General features: G+C 39.6%; 1 protein-coding gene across 1 annotated transcript in view; it reads right to left on the reverse strand.

The window, feature by feature from the left end:
* D-CDES (D-cysteine desulfhydrase) overlaps positions 1-24,401 on the reverse strand; it is a 404,250-nt gene that overhangs the window by 168,359 nt on the left and 211,490 nt on the right. Inside the window, exons 7-8 of the mRNA XM_089374568.1 lie at positions 8,449-8,506; positions 8,241-8,354 (exon numbers count right to left, since the gene is read on the reverse strand). Of these exons, the coding sequence (XP_089230694.1) occupies positions 8,241-8,354; positions 8,449-8,506 (172 nt within the window). The remainder of the gene's footprint in view (positions 1-8,240; positions 8,355-8,448; positions 8,507-24,401) is intronic.

Here is a 24,401-nt window from a genome sequence, read left to right on the forward strand (position 1 = left end):
AACAGTCACTTAATTTCTAGCATTGAGTTCCTCGTCTACTCGGCATTGCAGCTTGCCCTCTCGGCCCTAAATCCTTGGCCCTCCATCCAACAATTCAGTCACTTGAAGTGTCCTACGGCTAGGGCAGGATAGACCAGCATTTAGGGCAGAATAAATAGGCTTTAGATTAGCCAGGTTAGGGCAGATTTAGGACAGCGTTAGGGCTGCTTTAGGACTGCGGCTAGGGCTTGTTAAGGCCTCCTCCATAGCTGCGTTAAACTTCTTCCATGAGCTCCTTTAGGTCAACATAGATCCCTTCCATAGCTTTGTTAGTCTGTCTTCTTTGTTGCGGCTAGGGCAACGTCCTTTCCTCCAACATCTAGGGCTTCTTCCTCCTAGATTTCTCTCACACTAAAACCCAAGACAAGTGGAGAGAAATCAAGAGAGAAGTGTGTGTAAAATGACTCTCAAGTCATCTCTTTTTATACTAAAACGTTGAGCACATGTGGGGGTTATTTGGTTGCAGGCCGACCTTGATGAATTGTCTCATAACACAAATAAATTCATATCTCCATGAATACTTATTGGAATCGGATGATCTTTAGATCAATCCTAAACCTCTTGATGAGAGGGATCCAAGAAAAATATCAGTTGCCATTAATAAGATGACCCACATGGAGTTTGGCCGTAGTTGCCAATTTTAACATTTTCGCCGCGCCTTAATATGATTTCAAAAAATTAGAAACATTGAGGAAAATATTTAGTTTCTAGGCAAGTAAAAGTAAGGCTTGGATTACTTTTGCTTGTACATTTGGTTTGTGTGGTTGTTTTTTTTGTTTTGTACGCAAAAAAGGGTTTTTCAAGTAAGCACGCACTCCAAAGCTTTAGAAAGCTGATAAATAAAATAATAAAAAATTTAAAAAAAAAACCCATTTCCTCATTTCCAAAAATTACTAACCTTTTAAACTATCTCACTTGGTCTAAAGTTACTTTATGAGAATAGAGGTTTTGGGTTCAAATCTTTCTTTTTGTTGAGTTACTTTTTCAAAAGCACATGTAACTTATGTTTTAAAGCTACTTTATGTAAAAGTGTTCTCATCCATTATAAAAAGTGAGTCACTTTATCTTTCATTTAAGTTACAATTTAGTGGATAGTTCATAAAGTATCATTGTAAAAGTGGCTTTCACTTATTTATAAAAGTGAGTCACATAAAGTAATCTTTTTTTTTTAAATTAATAGTGGGCTAATTAGATTAAGTTTGGAAAGGGGAGGAATTTTTTTTTATTTTTATAACATTATCATTCACTTCCCAACATTCACGTGATTCATCGGCATCTTCAACAACTTTTCTTCAAAAAGCCATAACTTCTTCATCCAAATGTTATTTTCAGAGCCGTTTTTTTTTTTAATCGGCCTAATTTTTCGAGATCTTTCCATTGGAACACTTAGTTTCAGATCTACAGCTTCAGTTTTTTTTTAAATGGAAAGTCCATGCCTAGTTATTCTTGACAACACCAACTACTTCCAATGGTTATCCTACATTGTGGATTTACTTAAAAGTAAAGTTCTTTATAGAATAGCCTCAGGCCAAGAGTCTAAACCTAAAGATGAAAATAAGCAAGCCAAATGGGAAAATAAGCAAGATCAAGCACGTGGGTTGATAGGGATGTCTATTTCTCCAGACCTTAGATTCCATATTGCAGAAATTGATACCCTTGATGAAGCAATGAAACAGCTCAATAAAGTTTTTGGAATTAAAAATGAAATTAAAGCCCATCAATTCGAAAATGAGTTGCTTATGTTGGACCCCAATAAATTTTCTTCCATTCAAGATTTTTTGTCCAAGTTCAAGACCCTTAGACTTCTCTTGGAAGGTGTTAAGGTTAAGAAAGAAGATGGCAACCTTATTTATTCCATTCTTACTAAGTTAGGACCAGCCTACTTTGTGTTTGTTTCCACCTTCCATTCTACTAGAGAAGCCTTTATTTCTCAAGGACAAGCCTACAAGTCCCCCTCTTTTGATGCCTTTTGTGATTCTTTAATAAGAGAACAAGAAAAACTCTTACATCTTGATCTTCTTAATACTAGAAACTCTTCTAAGAAAGCCTTAGCAGCCCAGCAGCAACCAAATTCAAAGAATCCTAAGAAGCAGCATCCTAAAAAGAATGGTCCTAAACCAAACAAAGGTCCTAAGCAATTTCAATCTCAAAATGAAAAATCAACTCAACAAAATGATAACGCAACTAAAAACAAAGTGAAGAAGACTGATAAACATTGCAGCTTAATCATGTGGCCACTTAGAATCCAAATGTTTTAAGAAGATGGAAGCCTTGGAAGCAGCCATGAAGAAGGATAACATTCATTTGGAGCACTCTTCAACTCCAACTTCATCTTCAGGGATAGCACTTTTTGCATCTGGTTGTCAAGCATCTCGGTCTGGTTATGCACTAAATGTATCTTCTTCTACACATTCTCGTGAGTGGCTCATTGATTCTGTAGTTTCTTATCACATGGCCAAAAACAAAGCCATGTTTTCTTATTTAAATTATTGTAAAACCAAAAATATATATGTTGGTGATAGTAGATCTCTTAGTGTTGTAGGGACTGGAACTTATCATCTAGACAATGGTCAATTTAATGATGTATTATGTGTTCCTACCTTATCCTGCAACCTTCTATCTGTATATCAGATAACTCATTCAGGTGAAGGTAAAACTGTTGAATTTTCACCTCATGATGTCGTAATTAAGGACCTAAGAGATCCTAGACAAATTTTAATCACTGGCATTGCTGATGATTCTACAAGGTTGTATAAGCTTAACAACTTTGGGTCATTACCTCTTACCTCGGTATTTGTTGCTCATAATGATGAAGTGAGCAAACTATGGCATGAGCGATTTGGTCACTTAAATTTTCACTCCCTTCAAAATCTATGTAAAGAAATATGGTGACACGTCTTCCTATGGTATCTTGCAGAGATGGTGTTTGTTTTGGATGAGTACTCGGAAAACATCATCGAGATAGCTTTGAAAAACGTAACTCTTGGCACACCTCAACCCCTTTACAACTTGTGCATAGTGATTTAGGCGGTCCACTTCCGGTTGTTTCATTTTCTTGCTACAAGTATTTCTTAACTTTCATTGATGATTTCTCGAGATGCACTTGGTATACTTCTTAAAACTCAAGAGTGAAACCTTTAACATGTTCTTGGTCTTTAAGGCCTTTGTTGAGAAACAATCTGGACATCAAATTCTTAAGCTAAGATCTGACAATGGCGGAGAATATGTTAACAACAAATTCATCAACTTTTGCACTGAGCATGGAATTCATTTGCAACATACTGTTCCATATATTCCACAGCAAAATGGTGTAGCTGAAAGGAAGAATCGCACCTTAAAGGAAATGGCTAATTGTATGCTTCAATCTAAAGGACTTAGTCTTAATTTTTGGGCAAAAGCAATTAACTGTGCAAATTACATAGTAAATCACACTCCTACTAAAGTTTTAAAGAATATCACTCCAGAAGAAGCATGGAGCTCAATTAAACCAGATGTAAATCGCTTCCGTATTTTTGGAAGTGAAGCATGAACCCATATTCCAAATGAGAAACATAAAGCCTTAAAACCTAAGAGTAAAAAGTGTATTTTTGTTGGATATTCTGAAGATGTCAAAGGATAAAGACTTCTTCACCCTAAATCCAAAAATGTTATCATTAGAAGAGATGTAAATTTTGTTGAAAATATATCAGCCTACGAGCCTAGTTCGGCGGATGTGCCTTCTCTCTCTATCCCTTCTACTTCTAAAAATGTTCCTTCTTCAGATGATGACAGCAAGGATGACAATCATCCCCCACCTTCTCAGGATCCTCCTTCAGCTCCTCAGCTTCCAAAATGGGTCTGCGCTACTCGGGATGCAGCAGGTGCTCTTGCAGGTGATCCTACATATCAACGTCGTACACGTTCTCAGTTTGATAAAGCCTCTTCTTTATTGGCTCAAGATTCAGCGAATTATGATCCTGACACCTTTGTAGAAGCTTCAAGCCATCCAGATTGGGACGCAACTATGAATGAAGAATATCGTTCACTATTGGCAAATGATACATGGGAACTTGTTCCTCTTCCAAAGGTATGAAAACTTGTTAGATGCAAATGGGTTTACAGAAAGGTTTTCACAAGTTGAAGGCATTGACTATACTGAAACCTTCTCCCTCGTTGCCAAAATGAACTCTATCCACCTTGTTCTTTCCCTTGCTGCCTCTTTCAAATGGGAAGTCCATCAGATGGATGTTAAATCTGCCTTCTTGCATGGGAACTTGCATGAACAAATCTATATGGAACAACCTCCTCGCTTTATACAAACAGACTCCAGTCATGTATGTCGGCTTAAGAAATCCCTTTATGGTCTCAAGCAAGCCCCTCGGGCTTGGTATGCCAAAATGGATAGCTTTCTTTTAGAAACTGGCCTTTCTAGGTGTCATTCTGACAATATTGTCTACACCAAGAAAGTGGGTAAGTCTCCTATCATTCTTCTTCTTTATGTTGATAATCTTTTCCTTACTGGTAGTGATCCCAACCTTATAAACCATGTGAAGTCCAGCCTTAAAAAGCAGTTTGAAATGACAGACTTAGGACATTTGCATTATTTTCTTGGTCTTCAAGTCTTGCAATCCAAAGAAAGTATTTCCCTTTCCCAGTCCAAGTATGTCTATGATCTTCGACGCCACTTTCACATGGAAGACTATAAGCTAGCCCCTTCTCCCTTTCAGTCTAGAGCCAAACTTTCAGTCACTTGTACTTCCCCTGAAGTTGATGCTACCTTATACTATTAGCTTGTTGGAAAACTTTTATATCTGACCCATACCCATCTTGAACTTTCCTTTGTTGTTGGCCTTGTTGCTCGGTTTATGCAAAACCCACATGAAAATCATTGGAAAGCAGCTAAAAGAATAATTCGTTATGTTCGAGGTACAGTTCAATTTGGAATTCATTATAGTGCAAAAGAATCTCCTCTATTAGTTGGTTTCACTGATTCTGATTGGGCTGGTGACCTTGATGATCGGAAGTCTACTGCAGGTTATGTCTTCACTCTTGGTTCTGGACCTATTACATGGGCTTGCAAGAAACAGTGTGCCATTTCTCTTCTTCAGTAGAAGCAGAGTATCGTGGCATCATTGAAGCTAGTAAGTGTTAATTTTAGGTATGTTCTATGCTAGAACAATTTATTTCAATTTTCACAGTTAGCTCATTATCTTTTCCAAATTAGCAATCACATCAACATTAAAGTAAACTGCAGATAGAACATAAATATAAATCACAGAAGACAAGCCAAGACAAGAGGACACAAGATGTGGCGCTAGCCAGGGACAAACCCCACAATGTGGGGAAACCCTTGATCAATTCTTCTTTTATGTTCTTCAAAGTTCAGCAGAGAAAGAAAGAGAGAGAGAAAGAGAGAGAGAGATAATACATTTACAATAGAAGTCAACACTTTGACTTATCTAGATAAGAGCATAGATCATCTCTAAGAAGAAATCAGTTGAAGACATGCTGCTTCAACTGATTCTCCAAGGTGACTCCTTCACCTATCGTTGTGCTGCATTTCATCATCATGCTGCACCTCACCGCGCTGCACCATGCTACACCCACCATCGTTGTACTACATTATGTGCAATTGTTGCACCATGTTGCCTTCCTGGCAGTTCCGGTTGTTCCCTGCAGTTCCGACAGTTCCGGTTGTTCCCTGCAGTTCCGACAGTTCCGGCTGTTCTCGACAGTTCCTGTAGTTCCAACAGTTCCAGCAGTTCCGGCTTTTCCGGATTTTTCGGCAGTTCTAGCTTTTCCGACAGTTCTGGCTTTTTCGGCAGTTCCGGCTTTTCCGGCAGTTCCAGCTTTTCCGACAGTTCCGGCTTTTTCGGCAGTTCAGGCTTTTCCGACAGGTCCGGCTTTTCTGGCAGTTCCGACTTTTCCAATAGTTCCGACTTTTCTGACTTTTCCGGCTTTTCTGGCAATTCCGACTTTTTCGACAGTTCCGACTTTTCCAACACTTCCGGCTTTTCCGGCACTTTTGACTTCTCTGGAAGCTCCGGCTTTTCCGACAGTTCCAACTTTTCTGGCTTTTCCAACAGTTCCGGCTTTTCCTGCAGTTCCGGCTTTTTCGGTAGTTCCGGCTTTTCCAGCTTTCTAGATCAGGGCAGCTTTATCCCTTAGGATCTATCCTCCCACTAAAACCCAAAGACAAGTGGAGAGAGGAAGAGATCCCAAGTGTGTGTTGAAATGACTTGAAGTCCTCTATATTTATACTAAAACGTAGATGATGAATAGGCATGTTTATTGGGCTTTTGAGCCTACTCAAGTCGTTGGTCGGCTTGATAATAATTCCATAATCAAAATAAATTCATAACTCCATGAATACTTATCGGAATCGGATGATCTTTAGATCAATCCTACACCTCTCGATGAGAGGGATCCAATAAAAATATCAGCTGCCATAAATAAGCTGACCCACATGGAATTTGGCCCTAGTTGCCAATTTTAACAGTAAGGGAACCCTGTGGCTTCGTCAGATCCTATCAGAGTTTGGTTTTCAGCAACAGCATCCGACTACACTTTGGTGTAATAATCAAAGTGCCATTCAACTATGCAAAGATCCAGTCTAACATCAACACAGCAAACACACTGAACTACGCATGCAATTCATCAGAAAGCTCATTCATGACCATGTGCTTGAAGTGCAATATTGTTCAACCAATGATCAAGTTGCAGACATCTTTACAAAGGCTCTCACAGAAGCAAAGTTTACTAAACTTCGATTTATGGTTGGAATTCGGGAAGTTGTCACTAAGGGGGGATAGGCTCTAATGCCTCCTTCCTTCTCCTATTCTGTCATCTTTGTACATCCTTCAATCCTATCCCAAGTTGTTCTTAAGGGGGGATGTTAGGATATTCTGACACATAGGAAATAATTAAGTATAATTTGGTCTAGTGTATAGTTAAGTAAAGTGTGTTTCTTTAGTATGTACTTTTTGTAACTTACAATCTGACAGTCACGATATGTTATAGACATGAAGTGATCCAAAAGTTCATTCTCTCCTCGGTATTACCGACACTTGATCCGTGGCTTAACACCCAATTCGTCCATGATCTCTATTTAAAGAGCATGGAGGGTCATTTGTTAGGTGGTCGTTCATGAGAGAAACTTATGTAAATTTTCTTTCTTTTACATTAATAAATTGCTTGAAGTGGCTGCGTTGGCTTAGGCTGTGGACTGTTTCCCCCTTTGAGGGTTTTAACCACGTCAAGAATATAGGTGTATTGATCTGTAATCTGTTTGTGAGAGGTGTCCTTTGGTGTTCTATCTAAGGAACTTACCTTGTAAATTCCTAGATAGAAGGGCTAGAGCAACTTGTCCAAGGAGGGCCAACTTGGTCATCTTGTGGGCTTATGACTCAAAATAAAAGTTCAATTTCTCTCTTTTAAATCGTACATGTGACATAGTTTTTCTATTGACTAAAAGATAAAAAAGTTGTCTCTAGCAAGAAGAACATGCTTGAAAAAACATTAAGTGCATCAATGATAAATATACATTATGAAGACCAAACCTAGTTACATTTTCAATATATTGTATATTTTGTTTGCTTCCAACAATTGAGTGCAAAGCACCCTTTTGCATATATTGTTGTTTATTTCCAATTATTGATAAATATTGATCTTCTTCAATTGATCAAGTCATGTAATGGATTTTCATTTTATAATGGATTATTTGAGTAGATTGGTGATTTTTTCTTCTCTCTTGTAAACTTTACGAGGATGTTGGTGCTAAAGTTGATTTGGAGCCTAATTGACTCTTGGTGTGGCTCCAAGTGACTCTCCATAATGGATAATATGGTTCCCTCCATCATGAGTTGTGTTAGCACAAGTCAATTTGTGTATTACACTTGGGCCCACATTTTGAGTGGGAGTATATATACACATTCGTTAACAAGTAGGACAAAAACACATAATATTGGATAATTTTTCCCTTCCCATATCTGGGTACAAAGCACCCCTTCGAGTATATTGTTGCTTATTTCCACTTATTGATAGTTATGGACCATTGTGACTTATTGCAGTCAATCCATGTTCTCATTAAGTTATCGGACTTGCATATTGCATTTATAAACTCCAACATGTAACAACAGGACAAATTCAAAAAACCCATTAAACAATATGCATTGAAGATCAAGAAAAGTATAATGCCATCAAAAGTTTTCCACTACACTCACATTTATAATAGTGATCAAGTCACGGGAGTTGAATCCAGCATTGAGGCCATCCAAAAGGCCTTGAGTGTAATCATAAAAGTAGTCAGGATCATCACAAACAGAAAATGCATGCACCTGGAAAATTAATGTCATCTAACTCGCATCAAACACTGAAATGGCATTAAAATGAAAAGGAGAAATATATAAAGAACAATCAAAAGCTCCTTACTTTTGCCTTTAAGTTGCTTAAATGTGATCCTAGGGACAAGCCAGCTATACTTCCTCCACTGAAAATGTCACATTGAAATAAGTAAGAACAATCATAATCATCAAGTAAAGAAAGGAAATATAGTTTTATATCAAACCCATAAATTTTTGTACATAGTAAGTTTTAATAAATGGATGTTTGTGGACAAGATATGTACAAGCACAATTATGGCTTGCAGGGAACACACAAAACATAACAAAAAAGAAATAACTTAAGAGGCTAAATCCAATTTAATTTCTCTGTAAGCAAAAGTTATTTCACATGTAAGTGCAACTATTCGGATTAGTTAATGATCCCGTGGCATGAAGCACATACAATAAATGGGGAAGGGAGAAATAATCCAAATATTTGAAAGTAGCACTACTTGTGGAAGCATGGTCACTCATATACATTGAGGAATCAAACCCATAAAAAGAAGTTCTATACAAGTTCTACACCATCTCACTCAATCTTCTTCCAGCATCTTCAGGCAATGGAGCTGAGTCCAAACTATGGATGATTCAGAAATAGAATCTTTTTTCTCCTTTTCTTCCTCTGCCTAATCTTTATTGAAAGCATTCCCTAAATATGTAAAATCTTCACTTCATTTTTTCGCTTCACCTACCTCACATTTTGTGTCACCTGCCACCTTCACAATCCTCCTCTATCAAAATATCTTTGTCCCCTTTACCTCTTAAGCTCCACTATGGATCTCAACCTTATCTTCATTTCCAGTACAAAACCACTTCAATAGATGCAGACATCTAAACCAGCTCTGATTTTGATGAAACCTTCAAACGTTTGTTTTGTGATCCTTATAGTGAGACGGTTAACCTCATCTTCTATTTAGAGGCTATTTTTCACTTGTTAAAAGTTTCTATCGCTTTACTTCAATCTTCTGAATTGATTAACATCAGGAATTACCCTCTCTTAGTTGATTATCAAACCCCATAACCCATAGAATGCAAAGCACTGCAAACATAATCCATAATTAAAGTCATTAAACTTGCAGTTTTTTGTACTTTTACACATGGATCTGCACATTTGAGGAAAGATTTTCATGCTCTAACAACAGATTTACATGGTTCCCAAGCAAAGAATTCATCCATATGTGTAAATCTGCATTATTGCTGGTGTTTTAGTGCATTTTATTGCAGATCACAGGTCTGATTTTTTATATAACAAGAATTTTTTGCAGTATGGCAGCATTATTTGGTCTTTGTCACTCATACTTCATTTCGAGATTGCATAGGGATGCCCCTTTAAGGCTAACAAGCACTAGCCCAAATTGTAAAGGGATTGTGTGCGGTGACATCAGCACCTTCCCTGGTTATCTTTTAAATATTCTAGTTTGAAAAGTTAACTCATACGGAGTCAATATGTGGAACCAGATGGTTTTGAGTGTTAAGAAGGTTTTCCCTTGATGTTAGAGCAGCTAACATGATCTCTCCTGCTCATCATCTATAAGTGATATTGCTATGGTCAAACATTATTATGTATGTAACTTTTTAAGCAAAGTATTCTGCACTCTTTTATAATGAAATATTCAAATTCAAAGCTCACTGGGTTATTAAACAGTAAATGTTCTTAATTTACTGTGCAAATATAGTAAGTGCACAAAGATCTTTTAACTTGAGACATAAAATTCCCTATCTTTAGTTTCTGAAAATTTTAAGTCTATTGCAGCAACTGGAAATTATTCTTCTAACTGATTAAAATTAAGTGCAGTTTATTTGCTATGGCAAATAATGAATAAAATCACAACTGCAATTTTCACCATAAAAACACTGCGGAAAATAAAATGTTGGAAACTATGAAAATACTAGCACACAAACAATAAGTTTGACATAGTTATTTTTTGGACAAATGTCTCCGGAAAAACCCAATGTGGGAAAACTAGTGCAGTAGATGAGGGCTTTATTATTATGCAGCGATGAATAATCTGAGTACAATCTGGATGCCCAAAACTAGCAATCCTCTACAAGATCATCTAGCCACAAAAATTAGAGCGACAATTTTTGTGTCACCCGACACTAATCTGAGTAATCTTTAAGTGTGACTATTTGAAATTTTTCCCAGTTTATTTTTTGATCTAATTTGTCTAGAATCTGACATGGATTCACTGAAATCACAAGTTTGACAGAGAACTTTTCACAATCTAAGCGCCCGAGGGGTTTTGAGGGTGTTGAATCCATATATGCAGTAACAACTAGTTTAGAAAATACAAATCAAAATTTAACCACAAATATTTTCACCAGATTCTAACCAAAAATCCACTAGAAACTCCAAAAGTCGCACTTAAAGACAACTCCACACTGATCTAGCTCCGCAACTGGCTCAAACAGGCCACACAAAAGCACTTGCGTCAATTTCTGCGCTGCCTCTACAGAGGCCAAACTCGCACTGCCTGGAAGCTACTTTGATCAAGACGTCTAGCCCAACTCAGCCTCTGAGAATGACTCGCTAGCCCTTCTGGATTTTCTCCCGACCTCCAACAATTGAATCGACCCTCACTCCAACTGAATCGAACTCCTCCTCTGAAGCTACCTACGCAGCCTCACTGAGGAAAACTTGGCCCTCCTGCAATTGACTCTTAGGAACTGGAATCTCCTATAGAATCATTGTCTTTGCCCCTCACTAGCTATGCTTCCCCTCTAGCTCAAACTTCTCTTCTAGGCTCAGTTGTTGCTGCTAGATAGCTTGATTGGCCAAGGAAAATCGATCTCTCAAGTGTATCTTGCTCCAACCCCATCGACCTCATTTTATAATCTATTGTTCGCTCACCAATGGCCATGATTAAGTCCTCATCAATGACTAAGATCATCTCTGAGTTGATCCATGTGAGTTTCTAGAGAATTCTCACATTTATCAATTAATTCTTGTTAATTAATCACTTTTCCTAACTTAGACTTAGGAAAAATTTAATTAATGACAAATTAACTTGATTGAGCCATTTCTAGGTGTTTTCTCCTAAAAAAAAATTGGGTTCTGGAGCTCTTGTGTTTCGAAGCCTCTCCGACCAAAGTCGAGACTAAAACATTTGTCTAATGCTACAAAACTAACACTCCCTCTTAGCGACGAAGATGTTCTCTCTATCTCATAACATCATCCTCCCATACATGTTGTTGATGTCAGACAACTGTGACTACCTATCACTGCCCACCAACCCACTGCACAACTTTTATTCATCTCCTACTTTGAGCTTAACTGTTGACACCTAATCCTTGTGATTGGGTGAATTATTGTAAATAGATAAATAGGAAATATGAACAGTCATCGGGAGATGAACTGAACAGTCTCTCCCTCATGTATATAATGAGGACCTACCTGATGGAATAAGACAGTCAATTATTTCTGCCTAATGGAGTTACTGCCTGGCCTGACATGGTATCAGAGCCAGCTCCTTTTTAGCTCTTGTCCCTTGTAACTCCCTTGTCTGCTCTCATATACCTGCGCTGCTCCTCCTTACAATTAGCTGCGCCCTGTCTGCCATATTCCTTTTATACAGACCTGCGCCTGACATTCACTTGAACGATGAAACGTTTCTCTGTCTGACATCACCTGCGCTCTCTGTACCTGCGCTCTCATTGTCTGCCATACATGCGCTCTCTGTACCTGCGCTCTCTCACTGCGCTCTCATTGTCTGACATTACTTGCATACCTTGCGTTTCAATCACATCGCTTGGGTTTGGCTTTCCATTGACACCGCTTGGGTTTTCATTTCCTTTACCTGCAAAATTGAACATTGTCACATGGAGGAGTTGCGGTGAGCGTGGTCTCGTTTGGAGTCTGGTGGAGAAGCGAGGTATCGTGGAGATGCCAACGCTGAATATGTGATTAATGAACGCTGGATTATTAATACAGTTATAGTTTTTCAGTTATACGCATATAGTTGAACGTTGTTACAGTGATAGTTTTTCAATGAAAACGCATATAGATCTGTTAATACGCATATAGTTTTGGGGAAATGGTGTGATTTGAGGTCAAATAAATCAGAGTGGAGCAACGAATATTAACACAGCATGGCTATGCGTGGATATGCGTGGTTATGTTATTGTTAATGGACCTGATATGCGTGGTTATAATACCTGATATGCGTGGTTATGTTATTGTTAATGGACCTGATATGCGTGGTTATAATACCGGATATGCGTGGTTATGTTATATAATAAAATGTTACTGAATGTTTGGTGGAGGCAGAACGTCCATGATGCGTTGAGCCCTTTTAAAAGGAGGTCGTATGGTATGAAGAATTGGACTTGTATGCTGCGTATGCATTGATTTTTTTATTGGTAGCCGTGTACGTTTTGAAGGTCATTTTTTCTCTGTGTATTGAAGTTGTGATGGCCGTGATTCAATGGGTACATGAAAACCTTGTGTTAGAAGTTTTAGTGGACGATAATGCCCTTTGAGAATGCCCTTTTGAGTACATTTTTTACTGTATATTGGCAGAAGTATTTTTCTATCAGCAAAACTATTTTTTTTACAGAATGCATTCAATCATATCCATGGTGGGAATAGTTCTCACTGGCAAGGAGAACTATCCTGAATGGTCCCGGATGATAAAACACACCCTCATTTTCAATGAGTTGTGGAAAGGAGTGTGTGTCGGAGACGGAGACAATGACCCAGTACAGCCTACCTCAAACAAAAAGCTCGTCATTTGGGAAAACAAGAACAGCAAAGCTTATGCTTTAATCGCAGCATCTGTAAATGAAGAGGTGAGTCGCCATATTTCTTCATATTCAACTGCCTTTGAAGCCTTACAAAAGCTGAAAGAACTCTATGACTCACATTCTGCACTTGAAGTTGTCCAACTCATGATTAAACTCTTCACTCTTGAACTGCAAAATAATGATCCTCTTGCTCTTGCATCTGAAGTAAAATCTATAATGCATGATATCAAATCCACTAAGGTTGAATTGGATATTCCTCTTATTGCTTTTCTCAATGCACTTTATCCTACTTACTCCAATTATCTTGAGTCATTGCAAGCAAATGGAAATCTCAAAGATATAACCTTTGACTCTCTTGTGAAAAAGTTTGCTGAAAGAGAGAAAGCTTTTGGAAAGAAGACAGCCCCTGAATCTTCTGAAGAGACTGTGTGCCTTGCTCATAAAGAAAAGCATCCTGCTCAAGATTCTACAAGAGGAAGAGGTGGACGAAGAGTAAGAGGAAGATATTTCAGAGGCAGGGGGGCAGACATTCTCAAGGAGAAAAGGCAGATTTGCACTGCATTTGCTGCAAAAGAAATGTATCACATGATGCCTCTACATGCAAGCTACCATGGGACAAAATTGAGCAGAAAAGAAATCAACAGAAAGGTAAAACTAATGATACAGACAAAGGTAAAGCACCTGAATCCGTTCACTATGTTGAGGCACAATGTAACATTGGAGTAAATGAAGATTTGTTTAATGCTTCACTTGCTTCTTGGAAAAATGATTGGTTGCTTGATTCAGGAGCAACCTGTCACATGACTCATAGAAAAGATTTTTTTGAAGATTTCACTGACAATGTTGATGGAGCAGTATACTTTGCAGATCAATCAAAAATCAAGCCATCAAGGCTTGGCACAATTAGGCTTAAACTGCCTGGTCTTCCAAAATTTCTTCTGGATCATGTTCTATATCTCCCACAGCTCAAGAGAAACTTGTTTTCCTTGGTCCACATCCGCCAGCGAGGTCACTCCATTCATATGTTTGATGGCAAGCTTGAGGTAAGAAAAGCATCTGACCACTCACTTGTCATGAGGGGAATAGAAGAAGAAAAGCTTCTCAAACTGCAAGGAACCTCTGCTCATGCACAACATTTCTCATACAATTCTCATCATAAAGAAGGTACACTTCCATCAAGTTTATTATGGCATGCTAGATTTGGACATTTGAACTATGACAGTCTCCACTTGTTGAAGAAAAATGGTGTTGCTAGTTTGCCTACAATTCCTAGGAAACTTAAACAATGTGATGCTTGCATTCTAGGAAAGCATAGCAAACAGTCTTTTCATGATTCACATTCAAGAGCACATAGGAAGCTTGAACTCATTCATTCAGATTTATGTGGTCCAATGCCTGTTCCTTCTGCAAATGGAAATAAATATATCATGACATTTATTGATGACTACACCAGAATGTGTTGGGTTTATTTATTGAAGAACAAATCTGATGCTTTTCAAACATTCAAGAATTTTCATAAATGGATTGAAAATGATGCACAATCTCATATTGGGTCTATTCACACTGATAATGGAAAAGAATACACATCAAATGAATTTGAAAACTATCTTCGCCAACATGAGATCAAACATCAAACAATTGTGCCTTATAATCCCCAACAGAATGGTGTAGCTGAAAGAATGAATACAACAATCTTAAATATGGTACGATCCATGCTTTTCTTCAAAAATGTAAAGATAATGTTTTGGGCTGATGTTGTTTTATGTGCTGCATATATAAAGAATAGATGTCCATCTAATGCTATAAGAAACAAGACTCCTTATGAAATGTGGTATGGACATGTTCCTTCGGTAAAACATCTCAGGGTCTTTGGTTCCACCTATTATGCCTTGATACCAAAGGTACATAGAAACAAACTTGGTGCTAGAAGTCGTAAGTGTATCTTCCTGGGGTACTCAAACACCTCCAAAGCATACCGCCTCTATGATGAAGTAAATAAGAAATTTGTTGTATCTAGAGATGTAATTTTTCTTGAATCATCCAAAACTGACAATGTTGTTGAGCGGCAACTTGATCGCTTGGATAGATTCGCAAAAGCAAAATCATTTCAAGAATTTGATAATCAGATTCCACATCTTGAAGGGGGGATTCCTATACTAGATCAACATGTGGAATCTTCTTCTGAAGAACACTCTCCCCCGCATGAAACTCCAACAACAGATGATGCTTTAAGTGATGTAATTGATAGAATTGGGAGACTCAATCTTGATTCAGTCCCAACTCAATCAATGGAGCAGCCTGGACCATCTCAGAAAGGTCCCCCAAAGTGGCTAACAAAGACACTTGAAAGTGTTCATCCTGATGAAGTTGGCAAAACAGTGGTATATCTTGTGGTATATGTAGATGATCTTTTGATGACAGGGAACAATGAAAGCTACATTGCATCCATAAAGAAGGAATTGGGGAAAAGTTTTGAAATGACTGATTTGGGTTATGTTCATTACTATCTTGGCATTGAAGTAACCCAACATCCAAATTCCATATTTCTTTCTCAAAAGAAATACACTGGAGATTTGTTGAACAGGTTTGGCATGACAGAGTGCAATCCTCTTACTACTCCAATGGAACAGAACTTAAAGCTCACATCTATTGAAGGAAAAGAATTTGAGGATGCAACAAAGTATAGACAGCTTGTAGGAAGTCTCAACTACCTAACTACTACCTGACCAGACATTTTGTTTGCTGTTGGAATCCTCTCCATGTTTATGCAAAAGCCTTGTGAGGGACATTGGTCTGCTGCAAAAAAAGTTCTAAGGTACTTGAAGGGAACTCGAGACTTTTGAATCAAGTATACACAGGTGGACGACTTCAGCTTGACTGGATACTCTGATTCAGACTTCGATGGAGACAAAGAAACTGGGGTATCTACTTCGGGATATGCTATGAGTCTTGGATCAGGAGCTGTCTCCTGGAGATCACGCAAACAATCAGTTCCAGCAGATTCCACAACAGAAGCAGAATACATGGCAGCAGCTGAAGCAACAAAAGAAATTGTGTGGCTCAGGAAAATTCTTGAAGATTTGCAGGTAAAACAAGTACAATCAACTCCACTCATGATTGACAATACCTCTGCAATAAAGTTGGCCAAGAACCCAAAGTTTCATGATCGAACGAAGCACATCAATACTAAATATCATCTGATTCGACATCATGTTGAGGCCAAAACAATCCATCTCCGTCATTGTTCCACAAATGAGCAAATTGCAGACATCTTCACCAAAGCACATGGAAGGGAAAAGCTTGAACGATTCAGAATGATGCTTGGACTCACCAACATCCCTTCAGATTAAGGGGGGAATGTTGACACCTAATCCTTGTGATTGGGTGAATTATTGTAAATAGAGAAATAGGAAATATGAACAGTCATCAGGAGACGAACTGAACAGTCTCTCCCTCATTTATATAATGAGGACCTACCTGATGGAATAAGTCAGTCAATTATTTCTGCCTAATGGAGTTACTGCCTAGCCTGACATTAACCATCCTGCATTTGCGTTGTTATCGACATTGCACTGTACAATTGTACTGCTGCCAACTTTGGCACTATAGTGCAACTGATCTCATGTTGTTGTTGTTGTTGTTGTTGTTGCAGATACTCCAACTGAAATCCAAAACACTGAATATTGAATCAACTGTGTCCCTATGTTGCAACTCTCTCTTGATTTTCTGACTGATACTAGTCTCTACGCTACCGACTGATCCATAAGAAAACACCTGTCTGATGCTCACCTCCATGGACCCTGCTCAAATCTCTGTAACTTTGGGGTCTAGAGCTCAATGTCTCCCCATCTCTCTCTTAGAGGTATAGATGCATACAATCTGAATTCATCCTCCAACTTGGAAGACAAATTGTCTATCTCTGTCGAAGTTGTTGCGTACTCCTACTTCTCCTTCTTATCCTTCTTTCTCTTTGGATACTAGGTATTGTAGTGACCAAACTCACCGCATCTGACCCATTTGATCGTCGCAAATCCTTTTTCTTCTTTTCTCCTCCCTGTGAGCCTTGTCCCTAACAGGGACCTTTCTTTGCCTTTCCCTTTGATGCAAGGGCTACATTCTCCTCTTCCTTCACACTTTTCGGTCCTGGTGGTCCTCAACTTCTCCTTCAGGAACATCTTCTAATTCTCGGAAGGATTCTAGTAGAGTGATGTTAGAGCATCCCACATTTCTTCGGTCATGTTGACCACTGAAGGTTGCTCTTAAAATTTTTTGAAGACTCCATGCCCGAGGATATGTCAAAGACTTCATCTACCATCAAAATTCATATATCATCAAATTTTTTAACTTTGATTTCTTCTTCTCATTTGTACTCAGATTCCGCAAGCCCTACAGGGGTGATGGAAAGTGATGCCATTGTGATGAATTGAGTCATGTAACAAGCCTAGGTAACTTGGGACATTTTCATCAAGTGGGTTTTCTTTGAGAGGTTTTTTTGACTTGGTTAATTATTAGATATTTTCGAGCACTTAATAATTAATTGAGTTTTTTCCCTCCAAGCATAACCCCAAGCCAGAGTGTGGCTTTGATGGCAAGGCCTTGGGTTAGTCCTAGTGTCTAGAGTCATTGAATATTACCATACTAGATCACTCATAAAGTTTCGCGAAATTTGATTAGGGCTAGGGGTCAGTTTTTTAATTTTTAAAATTTCCCGCAAAGGCGGAAATTTTAATAAATTCCAATTGTAAAATGTAATAAGTGATGTCTAGAGAAGTTGTATGGGATATGTGTGCTCAAGATTACACCTCTCACTCTCAACTTTCTACTAAGACGCACTTTGAGGGGTAAAAAATAAGTTCTAGACCCTCAAAATCCATTTTTTCTTAGTTTGGTGGAAAATGTGGCAATAAATTAGCCTAGAAATAAATCAAATGGAGAAAAAAATAACTCCATGTGACAAAATGACATGGCAATGACTTGGAAAATATCTCAAGTCAAGACTCAAGTCAAAGCACAAGTAGCAAATGATTTGGCACATGATATTATTAAAGCATTGAGCACATGGGCAAATCGATTTCCTTGCTACAAAAGAGGAATTCGATTTGGTGACTTGGCAAATAAAAATTTTTGGAGATAAATGCATATTCGAGAATATCTTAAGGAATATTTGGATGGAGAGATTAGTGGAGCTTTGTCTCCACACCCACTACACCTAGTTCCCACACATGGCAAGGAACTCCACTTCAAGCCCCACGCAATATCCAAGGAAGGCCCACACAATTCTTGTTGGAGGTTCAATGCATGGCAAAGAGGAGAGGTGTCAACTTTTAGGTTTGATGGTTGAGAGTTAACTCTCTCTTGCTTCCTTGCTTCACACTTGGAAACTTGCATTTCTTGATGGAGAATACTCTTGCCACCTCAAGGATTTCGATTTGGTTGGACTCCACACATTTCATGTCAACTCCACACTTGGAATTTGAGTTGCTCACTTTAGGATCTTCTCCAACTCCAATTGTCACACGGTTTTCTCATTGGGATTTGCTCCCATTATAATATAAATAAAGACTTTGGGGTTTCCTTTCCTTCTTGGAGCATGGTATGACCTTGCGTTTATTTTTCTTCTATATGTGCTAATTATTTTATATTTCCATATACTTGTAGAAGATATTTTGATATAGATCTATTTTGCATCAATATATGACTTAGAAATCGTGCTCTAGATTTAGATAGTTCTAGTAGATTTCACAGAAATCTCTAAGCCTCTTTTTCATTGCATATTTTTTAAATCTATATGTGAAGCTAATATTTTGATTGAGTTTTGTAGAAAGGCAATCTTGAGTTGGATCAAAGATCAAATGTCAGGGGAAGTCTTCAGAGAGATCAACCCACTCTTGATATGCCCTTGAAGGAACTCTCATTTGTTCTTTGAGCCTCATAGTCTAATCTAACACATTGTATTGTAGGGTGCTAGCCATAGCTTGTTTTCAAGCCAATTTATTTTCAAATTCAAATCACTTTTATTAAATCTTGTGCTTCACTGTTTCAAATTTTCTATTTAAGAGTTTGATGATGGCTAAGTGCTAATTTTAGGTATCTTCTATGCTTAGAGAAATTTATTTCAATTTTCACAGTTAGCTCAATATCTTTTCCAGATTAGCAATCACATCAGCGTTAAAGTAAACTGCAGATAGAACATAAACATAAATCGCACAAGACAAGAGGACACAAGATGTGGTGCTAACCAGGGACAAACCCCAATGTGGAAAAACCCTTGATCAATTCTTCTTATATGTTCTTCAATAGTTCAGCAAAGAGAGAGAGAGATAGTACGTTTACAACAAAAGTCAACACTTTGACTTATCTAGATAAGAGCAAAGATCATCTCTAAGAAGATGATACATGAGATCAGTTGAAGACATGCTGCTTCAACTGATTCTCCAAGGTGACTCCTTCACCTATCATTGTGTTGCATTTCGTCATCATGTTGCACCTCACCGCGCTGCACCATGCTGCACCCATCATCACTATGTTGCATCTCATCACGCTTCATTAATCATGACTGTACCCATCACTGTACTGCATTATGTGCCATTGCTACACCATGTTGTCGTACTGACCTATGCTCTGGTTGCACCTTGCTTGCTTGTTGTCCCTAGCATGCTTGTTGTCCTTAGCAAGCTTGTTGTTGCATGCTAGCTGTCCATTGCATGCTTGGTGTATTTGTTGCTAAGTACCATACAACTATCCCAATGTTAGTTAGATGTCCCTTGCATGTTGCTCTCCTTCGGAGACAAATGCTCCGACTGTTCCTGGCAGTTCCAGCAGTTCCGACAGTTCCGGCGGTTCCGATAGTTCCAACAGTTCCCGGCAGTTCCCGGTAGTTCCCGCAGTTTCCGGCAATCCCGGTAGTTCCGGATGTTCCTGACAGTTCCTAGCAATCAGGCAATTCTCGGCAGTTCTGGCAATTTCTAGTTGTTCCGGCAGTTCATTTGTTCGTCTGTTCTGGCTGTTCCAGTTGTTCCTGGCAGTTCCGGCAGTTCGGTTGTTCCGACTGTTCCTGGAAGTTCCATCAGTTCCCAGCAGTTCCAGCAGTTCCCAGCAGTTTCGGCTGTTCCAGCAGTTCCCGGCAGTTCCCAGCATTTCCGGCTTCTGCCCTCTAGATTAGGGTAGCGTTATCCCTTAAGATCTCTCCTCCTACTAAAACCCAAAGACAAGTAGAGAGGAATAGATCCCAAGCGTGTTGAAAATGACATGAAGGCCACCTCTATTTATACTAAAACGTTGAGCACAAGTGGGGTTTATTTGGTTGTTGGCAGACCTTGACGAATTGTCCCATAACACAAATAAATTCATATCTCCATGAATACTTATCGGAATTGGATGATCTTTAGATCAATCCTACACCTCTCGATGAGAGGGATCCAAGAAAAATATCAGCTTACATTAATAAGATGACCCACATGGAGTTTGGCCCTAGTTGCCAATTTTAACACTCCCCTCTCAACTAGGGAGAACTCCATCCAGTAATCCATATGTTCGATTGTACTATCTCTGCCATCAGTGCCCTGCACTGTTATGCTCTGCTGAGCTCTACTCTACTCTGCTGAACCATGAAGAAGAAGAATTGATCGAGAATGTCTCATACCATTCTCTACTGACCTGAAGTCAATTTCATCTGAAGAGAGTGTGTCACATCACTCTTACTGACCCGAAGTCAGTTTTATTGATCCTAAATCAATATCACAAGAGAGTGTCTCAAACCATTCATACTAATCCCATATCAATGGAGGTCATCCTAGCATAGGGAGTACGGTAGATACAACGATGCGTCCATCGATAGTACTGCTATGGTCCCTAACCCCATTTCCCTGCTCATTGATCAAATAAGAGGTACTTCCCATGAGTCCCAGACTGCATGGGTAGGATGCCTCAACAGGAGAACTAATCATCCTGTCCATAGGAGAACGAATCATCCTGCCCCACAGTCGCCACAGGAGAACTAATCATCCCAGTCCACAGCAGAACTAATCATCCTGTTTCACGGTTGCCACGGGAGAACTAATCATCCTGGCCCACAGGAGAACTAATCATCCTGATCCACAGCTGCCACGGTGGAACTAATCATCCCGGCCCACATGAGAACTAATCATCCTGTTTCACAGTTGCCACGGCAGAACTAATCATCCTGTTTCGCAGTTGCCACGGGATATCACAGGGGAAGGTTGAACCTATCATCCTGTACATAGCGCACCACCAGGGGAGGGTGAGTCGCCCTGTGGTCATATGTTGCTCCAGTAAGTACCCCAAGCCCCCCAGAGCTCCCAGAGCTCAATGCATGCAACATGCAAGACCCTTATAAGAAGGTCTCTCAACGACTCCAAGTCGTTCGGGAAAGTCACAGATTTGACCTTTCCCGAGGCTTTCACAAAATGTCTACGACCTATACATCAGTCTCAATGCGATGGAGCCTCCTTGCTCATCGACTTACCATATCCCAGATAAGGCAGTATCTGATGTCTATCTGCTGGAGCAATCATCGAATACGGGATTCCTCAATAATCGAATCCCCCCTCTGGTTATCACAAAGAATCACAGTGGTATTCATCAAGTGTACAAACAACTCACTAAAGAGCTTCCACAAGTACGCAGCTTCATACGAGATCATACTCGTAGCTATGTATTCGGTCTCAACGGTGCTTATAGCAACCGACTTCTGCTTCCTGTTCATCTAGGATATCAAAGCAGAACCCAAAGAGAACGAGCGTTGAGAAGTGCTCTAATGATCCTCCACACTGCCTGCACAGTCAGCATTCGAATAGTCATGCAGCTTCATATTTCCGGCAGTGTGTCTCAATCCATGAGAGATTGTGCCCCAAAGATATCTCAGAAGATTCTTAGCACCAATCTAGTGAGGCTCAACCAAATATGAGCTCACCATGCTAATTGCAAAACATATGTCCGAATGGAAGTTCAGCAAGAACATCAATGCAAATGAGTTTATGGAACTCAAAGGCATTTCCCAAATCTGGTCCGGCATCATCACCATATAACTTCTGAAAGTTAAGATCCTCGAGGTAGTGTAATATTCCTAATTAGCCATGGCTAATTAGAATATTCGATTTTGTTTAATTTTTGCCTTCTATAGTTATTTGTAAATAAAAAGGTGAGGAAGGGGGACATAACTCACTTTTAGAATAAAAAGTCACTTCCTAGTAGCACAATGTTGTGACTTAAAGGGGAGCCAAGGGGGCCAAAGGGGGACACAGAAATGGAGCCCACGCAGACACATGGAGGGACTGCGCAGGAGGGAAGAAACACGTGGCAAGAGGGGAATCACGCAGGAGGAGGTGAGCCTTGGGATTGAGAGAGGCAAAGGCTATAAAAGAGAGAGGAGCCCCCTCATTTTGATCATTCCAGTTATGAGCATTTGTGATAGTCATTTCGACTTAAAGCACGCTGGCTGTTTAGCTAGTCTGCAACACTGTTTAGTGCATTGAGTGTCTTCGTTCGGAGATCTCACCCTTAGCCCCGGGGGAGCTCGAGTGCCTGCTCGGGCAAGGTATTTCCATTGGCATTCCAGCAGTAGTTTCATCAGCATTTCAGCAGCAGTTTCATCAGCATTTTGGAGGACTGTGCACCACTGAGAGGAGGACGCAGTGCTTTCTGGCAGGAGTCTGGGTTGAGGGTTTGCAGGAAGATTTGTGCTGAGAGGTGGAGCAGGGGATCAACTCCTGCATATTGGAGAGTTTTGGCAGGAGTTTCAGGCAGTTTCTGGAGGGTTTCATGCAGTGGCAGCACTGAGCATTGAGGGACTGCGCAGAACCCCAAGGGGGTGATTTTCGGGGTTCAGCCATTTCAGAAAAGCTTTCTGGGATTTTCTGGGTTTCTTGAGTAGAGTCCGATTCCAGAGTTTCAACCTTTTCTGAGGAGGGGAGCAGCCCCAAATCATCATTTGATTTGTAGCAGCACGGCAGTACTCCAGCAACTTGGACGCAGTTCAGAGAGAGGCCATTCCTTGCTATTCTGAATGTATTTCTTCACTTTCCTAGTGCAAGTCGAGGTACCATCTTCCTGATCACCTCCTGTACTCATTCTATTACTCAGTATAATAAAATGGCTCAGCATTCTCTCTGCATTTCCTGAGTATTATTATATTGTTATATGTTGCATCATTGTTATTTGTATCTCTTGAGCATTTTTGGCTATTATACCACTTGTGTGTTCTTGTATACTCTTAGATAGAGTCTGGAAAGGGCCAGGTAGCCTTTGAATCTCGTCCTCTTTCCAGAGGCGACATATCTGGTAAATGCCCTCCCAGACCATCTCTAGTTGGAGTTTGCTTGTATTTGAGGAATATTCCTGGTAAGGGATATTACAAGTAGTCACGGGCTTGTAGTTTAATATTCCACATCCAGAATCCAACTCCCTCTTACTTCTACAAGTGAGAAGGTTTGCACCTGTTTGAAATAGGTCGTCCTCAGAAGGTGTTGGTATGAGAGGTCTATCATCCACAACCTTCAAACAATGGTTTGGATCGGCTTCACTCTTAGTGAATCTCAGCTTCATCTGACAGCTATCAATCCTCTCATACTATGCCCGGGAAATTTTGCTTCAAGCCATAGAGGGCTTTCTTTCACCTACATATGTGAGATTCCCGATCATGAATCTCAAACCCCTCGGGTTGTTCCAAACCTGTGGACCTGCTACATGAGGGGAATGGTCCCCTTGTAAGATTTTCTTTCAGTACATCTCAGACATGTACTTTCATGCTCTTTTTGAATTCAGACATCCCTGTCACCATCTAACTCACAGACCTTCGGTGCTATGTGTCAATGGACATGGTCCCCAATGGACTTCCTGCAACTTGATACAACCCTGAACTCAAAAAAACCTTTGAAACTTCTATTTTCAAACACGTACCTTTCCATCAATGAGTGCCACCCTGTAACCTTTGACTTCCATTGCCGAAATGGATACCAGGTTCTTCTTGTGATCAGGTACATAAAGGAGATTCTGTAAATGAATCGAGTTACCCTCATTCAACTGAGGGGTAACATTCCCTACACCCTTTCCAGGATAGGTGGCATTGGCTCCAAGTATAATCCCACGATTGTTTCCATCTCTACCAAATTAGAGAGTGCACCCTACTATCTGATGAAGTGCCTTGAAGCACTACAATCAATAAGCTAGATTCTTTGGATTCCCAAAGAATCTGAAGGAGAGGGCCAACACAAGATAACGCTTCTTTATCTTATCAAAAAC

This window comes from Pinus tabuliformis, chromosome 8, assembly GCF_031772625.1.
Source record: "Pinus tabuliformis cultivar Carrire ecotype Pingquan chromosome 8, CPIR1, whole genome shotgun sequence".
NCBI classification, from domain to species: Eukaryota; Viridiplantae; Streptophyta; class Pinopsida; order Pinales; family Pinaceae; genus Pinus; species Pinus tabuliformis.